At 53.5% G+C, this 5,873-nt stretch overlaps 1 protein-coding gene across 1 annotated transcript; it reads left to right on the top strand.

Annotated features, from left to right (window-relative positions):
- Nucleotides 1–29: 29 nt before the first annotated feature.
- On the top strand, nucleotides 30–2,766 carry LOC100541881 (ketimine reductase mu-crystallin-like). The gene is made up of 3 exons (XM_010719942.3): nucleotides 30–1,066; nucleotides 1,833–1,917; nucleotides 2,451–2,766. Exons 1-3 carry the CDS (start codon nucleotides 926–928, stop codon nucleotides 2,513–2,515), a joined length of 291 nt encoding a protein of 96 aa, XP_010718244.1. The 5' UTR covers nucleotides 30–925; the 3' UTR covers nucleotides 2,516–2,766.
- The last annotated feature ends 3,107 nt before the right edge of the window (nucleotides 2,767–5,873 follow it).

The following is a 5,873-nucleotide window of genomic DNA, read 5'->3' as shown; positions in this document are numbered from 1 at the left end:
CGCGGCGGTGCTGTCGGGGTTGCGGGCGGACCGACGCCGCGAATTGCGGCCGCGCGGGCCGCTGGCGGCGCTGAGACAAAGGGCGGATTGTCGGAGCGCGGCGTCAGGCCGTTCCCAGGGGCTGCAGCAGCCCGGAGCTGCATCAAAGGCAATCGCGGCCCTCGGTCGTCAAGGCGACGCGGACAAGAAGACCCCTCTTACCCTCTTTCCTCCTCTCGACCCCCTGCCTCCCCCCCACTTGTTACTCTGCTAGCAGCTCTCTTCAGAAGCGTTTAACTGCAATAACTGTTTAATTAGCCCAGAAGCTCTTAGCGATCTTTCTGTACTCGGAGGTTAGGCCCGTGGATTTGTTTCTTGTTGTGGATCAGTACCTGTAACCTGCGTGCCTTGTCCTGCTTACAGCTGAGACAAGAGAAAAGCTGCAGGTTTGAAAATCCCTGTTAGTAATACTGAGCTCTGCCTGCATGCGGGTCCTGGCAGTAAGCTCTGCTTGGGATAACTGCACGGTGCTTTGAGGCTTCTCCTTTGAAGGCACGCAGCATAGACACATTTGGGTCACGGGAAAGGGTGACAAATTTTGAGGGCTTTGGTGCTGATGTGATGAGAGGAGGGGGCTGTGAGAGGCAGCAGGCAGAGGAGGTGATCCACGTGTGCCTCAGCTCTCTGGAGGCTCTGTGCAAAGCTAGCATTTGTTAGGAGCATATTTCAGAGGATATTGTTAGCTCTGCTTAAGAAAACAAAAGCCACAGAAAACAAGCTGTTCTGACTCAAGCTGGTCTGGTTCTGCTTACGAAGAACATGAGAGCTTTGGTGACGGGATGCTATGCCTCTGTGCTATGCCACATTCCCACCTGCATCCATGGCCACTTTGAGTGTCTGTGGACAAAGCACGTTTTGAGTTTGCTCCCAGCGTTTCTCTCAGTTGATGGGTTGTGCTGTCTCAGCGGTCGGAGCGAGCAGGCCGGACTGGAGGGAGCTGGACGATGTGCTGATGAAGAGCTCTGTTCTGGTTGTGGATTCCAGAGAGGCAGCGCTGACGGAGTCGGGAGATGTCATCCTGTCCGGGGTGAGTCTGGGTGTGCCCTGGTGCTGTGGAGCAGAGTTTGAGATGAGCGGTGCTTGGGATGGGCTGTGCTGGGGCTGGCGGAGCACTGAGGGCTGGGTGCTGTGCTGGGGCTGCACGGTGCACGGCTGTCAGATGGGGAACTGCTTTGAGATGTCTGTGATGTAGCAGTGTACATTCTGTGCCAGTGGTTACACGGCCTTCAGCGCTGCCCTTGGTGTACAGTAACCAAGTGCTGTTTTGGAAGGCGTGCATTTCTTGCACTCTTTGTTAATTAATATAAATATTTCAAATCTTTGAATCAAATCTGTCCCCTTGCTCCTGTAAGATCTCAGTGAGAGTGATGCGACTCAGAGCTCAGGATGAGGAGAAGCAATGAGCTGTTATTGTTCTGCACAGCTGCACTCAGCGCTGCTCTGCCTGAGCCATTGTGCAGAACAGGAGCAGTTTCCCTTCTGATGTCTGACACATGGGGATATGGGGTGGAACGCCATTGTTCTGCTGGTGGATGACGAGATGCCCGTTAGGAACAGCCCGGTTCCTGAGAGTGGTCTGACAGCTGCCCATGGCAGTGGTCTGTCCTTCTGTCTGCTCTGCAATTTCCACCCGCTCCGTGTTCTGCAGCACTGGGCACTGATTTCTTTCCCTGTAGGAAAGTTTCAGTTATGAGATAGCAAAAAGGAAAGAGTTGCATTGACAGTCACTTAGGAAGCCTATGTTTTAATGTACTTGTTGATATTATGTTGGTGTAAAGATGTCTGTTTTGCAGGCAGAGATTTTTGCTGAGCTGGGGGAGATACTGAAGGGTACAAAACCAGCGGTGCCCGAGAAAACCACAGTCTTCAAGTCTCTGGGTAAGGGCAGCCCCAGCTGCGCACAGCCCGGCTGGAGGGACTCTGTCCCTTGGTAGGGCTGCACACGGGAAGGCTGCTGAGCGGCTGTGGGAGCTGTGCTCTCCCTTGTAATTTGTCCAGCAGAGCTGTGTAGTGAAAGGTGATAAGAAAGCAAAATAGCAGAGGGAAAAGTACACTTCCCATTTCAGCATTATCCAGTGTGAATGCAGAGCATGTGGAAGCAGCTGCGGCTGAGCGTGCTGCTGTCTGACCTCCGGGCTGACTGCAGGTGATGGGAGAGCACAGAGTGATCTGCAGCCCTGTGGGGAAGGGCAGCAGTGCAGGTGGGCAGCTGTGTGCTGTGTCCTGCAGCGGGAGGGGTCTCACTGTAGGAGCACTGCCTGTCAGGTTCAGACTTACGTCGGCTTCCCATAGGATGGACAAGAGGGAGTGGTGGCAGTAACTCGGAATGCAGTGATGGGGCTGCCAGGATGGAGCTGCCACTGGCTGCTGTCCGCCTGTTCTCTTCTGAGCCAAATCCCATTCTGTTTCAGGGATGGCAGTTGAAGATACCGTAGCTGCAAAGTTTGTGTTTGATGCATGGTCAGCTGGAAAATGAAGAGAGAGCTCTGCAGTGCCAGTGAGGCCATGAAGTACCAGCAGATCACTTGCACTTGGTTCTCTTGCATTTCTGGTTAACAAGATGGGCAGCAATCCCACCTGAATGCAGCTTTCAAGAATGAAAAGTAACGCTTCATGGGACTTCCTGCTGTTTTCTATAGCTGTTAGGTACCTGCAGCATTGCTAGCAAACGTCTCACAGTGTGCGGATGGATGGCAGCACTTACACTAACAGGGTGTTCTTACACGCTTTGCTATGCCCTCCCTCATTATTTATGGTGTGGCAGTCCAGGATGGATCTCATGCTTTTAGCGGGCTCGTTCCCACTGGGGTAGCAGGCAGTTTGGAGACTGGAGTTCCACGTGTGGAGCTGTGATGGTCTCAGTGCAGTGCTGGCTGTGAGCAGTTCCTCAGCCCTTCCAGGGAGCAGAGCCGCTCTGTTCTGCTGGGATCAGCCCCCACAGTGCCCCATTTCCTGCCCCACACCTCACTGGTTTTCATTTAGGAACACGTTCCCCAGCAGGACCTGTGTACAAAGCCGTGCCTTCCCTGCAGGTAGGCTTTGTCATAGGAGACCTGGCTCAGGCAGGCTGAAACTGTACTGAATCCCTCCTCTGCTGCTTTCCTGCCTGCGGTTTTGCCTTTTTCCTGTTAGAGGGACTCACCCAAAATGTCAGTGCTGAAAATGTGCTTTGATTTAATGTTTCCTTACGTTAGCTGGGAGATTTCCTTAGTCACCTGTGGTGTATGCAAGCTGATCTCAAAGCATCTTGGTGACTGGAACAGCACTGGATGATTTTGGCCAGTAGAACTTGGAGTGCACAGGGAAATGGATTCCACCTGGCTGTGCTGTGTGTTGGTAATAGTGCTTATCCCAGTGGGTCTGTGCTGGGGCAGGAATGTCTGTGGTCCTCCCTTGCAGCAGAGCCGGGAATGCTCTGCAGAAGGAGGGGATCCATTCTGTGCCATTACGTGATGTCTGCACAGCGGGCTGATCAGTGGCTGAGAGCAGCCATGGCTGTGTATGCAGCCCGTGTCACACTGCAGCCGTGTCTGGAAGCTTCCTGCACCTTCCCGTGGGCCGGTTTGCCTGCCTGCGCTCGGGGAGGAGCGGGTGGGGGTCAGAGGGCTCAGGGTGGGAGGGGAAGGAGGCTGTAAAGCACTGCATGTGGGCACCTCGTTGGCAAATAGGTACGTGTGGAAGGGATTAATGAGGACGTGTCAGTTCAGAACAGTGAGTTCAGGGCAGGGCAGTGGGAAGGCGGGAGCAGCAGTGTGCATCGGTGTGGTTTAGCACGGTGCGTGCGGGATGTGGGGGGTAGGGAGGGGAGATGTGTTGGTGTGGGTAAAGGTGGGACTCAGCTGCTCTTGCTGCTGTCAGCGGAAATGAGGACAGACATTTCTCCCCCCAGCTCTGCGTGTGTTAATGATGGCAGCGTCACCCCTGTGTTTTTAGAGTACTTTTTTCTTTGTATCATTTGTGAAGTGCTGAGAAATGTGTCTGGGCTGTGGCTGTTACTGCAGAGCTGGGAATGCAGGGGACTGTGACAGCCATAGGCACAGCAGTGCATCTGTGAGCCCCAGGTCCGTGCGGGGCAGCACTGTGGGGTGACTGCAGCATGCTGCTCCTGACATGCCCAGTCCCTTACCGCCTGTACTCTTCTACAGACTGCAGTCTCAGAGAAGCAGGCGGTGCAAAGCAGCGCTCGCAGCGTCTGTTGGCAATGGGAGCTGCTGTGAGCCCAACCTTGCCGCGGATAGCGTCCTAATTAGGTTGATCTCGAGCGGGGAAGCACGACAGTACTCAATATGAGTGATCAAGCTTCAGTTTATTGCTGCACACACAGGGTTTATATATGTTTCCAATACACGTGTTCACTTACTATTGGAGCACAAGGTGGGCGGCTAGGTGGGCTGCCTAGCTTCAACCAATGCTCAGCCAGCATTCACACCTGCCGCTGAGCTCATCCGCTTATCAGCCCCCCACATATCCACAGAGCACAGCTGCTGTGGGCCTGCTGTTTACATGCTGCCCAAAGGATGTTGTGTCTCCCATCTTAACTCCTAATGTTTTCTCATGGTATGCACTCTGTGCTGCCGCACAAGCTATGCTCGTACACAGTCTCATGTCCGCCCTGCTCCTGCAGCCATTCCCCAACACAACCTGAAACCATTGGGCTTCCCACTGCCCCGGGGGGGAGCCAGGCTGCCCAGCACAGTGGGACCACTTGGGTGTCTTCTCCAGGTCTTCAGAGAGCAAAGAACAGGCCTCACTGCTCTGCTTCCTTCTCTTAACAATTAAGAGTCTCAAGATTTGTTGTAACTCTCATCTATGTTAAAATTAAATAGCTCCTGTTTGACTTGTGTTTTGTTGTCCATTACTTCTGCTCTGGACAGCTGGGTGGGCTTTGCTCTTTGCTGTTTTAGATCAGGGGGAAAGCACTTCTGGTGTTGCAGCGATTGCTATTCTGGTAAATGGGATCACTGAGTGTGAGGGGAAACGCGGATCTGCTTGCAGGGATGCTCAGTGCTGCGCTGTGCGTTCTCTCCTCAGGTGTCCATCCCCTGCACAGCCATCAGTCTGTAAGGAAATGACATCATGGTGCTCTCAGCTCTGCTCCTGTAAGACCTCATGGCTCTGCAGTTTGCGTTTGGGTGGGATTGTAGGGCTGTACATAAAGCACATCTCCTGCTGAAACGCACCATGCAAATGTTACTGAGGAGTTGCATCTGCAATTCCCTAATTAAGTAGTTCCAAATTATTTAAAAAAAAAAAAAAGCTATGGAGAAATGGAAATACACAAGTAGGGGAAAAGGAATAGAATGTGAATCTTACTGTTTTTCCCCAGTTGTCCCACATTGCTGTTTTATCCCAGAGTTCCATTTCCAGGACAACCTCCAAGAAAAGGCTCTCTTCCTCTCCCCCCATCAGGAAATGGCAAAGTGCAGGTGGGTGTCCTGGGCTGTTCTGAGCTGCCTGCAAGGCACTGTCCTGTGTGCCTCTGGGGATTCCTCCAGGTGCAGGACAAGGGGCTCCTGGGGGCTTCATGTACTATCTGCCATCTGCAGAGTTAATGGAGACCACAGAATCATACAGTGACTTCTGTTGGAAGGGGCCTTGAAAATCTCCCAGCCCCACTCTGCCGCTTTCCGGCTGCCCCCAGCTCCGTCGGGCCCGGCCGTGGCTCTGAGCCCCCAGGGATGGGCACCCACAGCTCCGGGCAGCAGGGCCAGCGCCTCACGCCCTGAGGGAAGGATTTCCTCCACATCTCACCTACATCCGCCTCTCTTAGCTTAGAGTCTTTTCTGCTTGTCCTCTCACTGTCTGCTGGTGTAAAAAGTCGGTCTCCCTCCTGT

The sequence above is a fragment of the Meleagris gallopavo genome, chromosome 16 (genome assembly GCF_000146605.3).
Source record: "Meleagris gallopavo isolate NT-WF06-2002-E0010 breed Aviagen turkey brand Nicholas breeding stock chromosome 16, Turkey_5.1, whole genome shotgun sequence".
NCBI lineage: Eukaryota > Metazoa > Chordata > Aves > Galliformes > Phasianidae > Meleagris > Meleagris gallopavo.
This window is presented reverse-complemented; position numbering and strand designations above follow the sequence as displayed.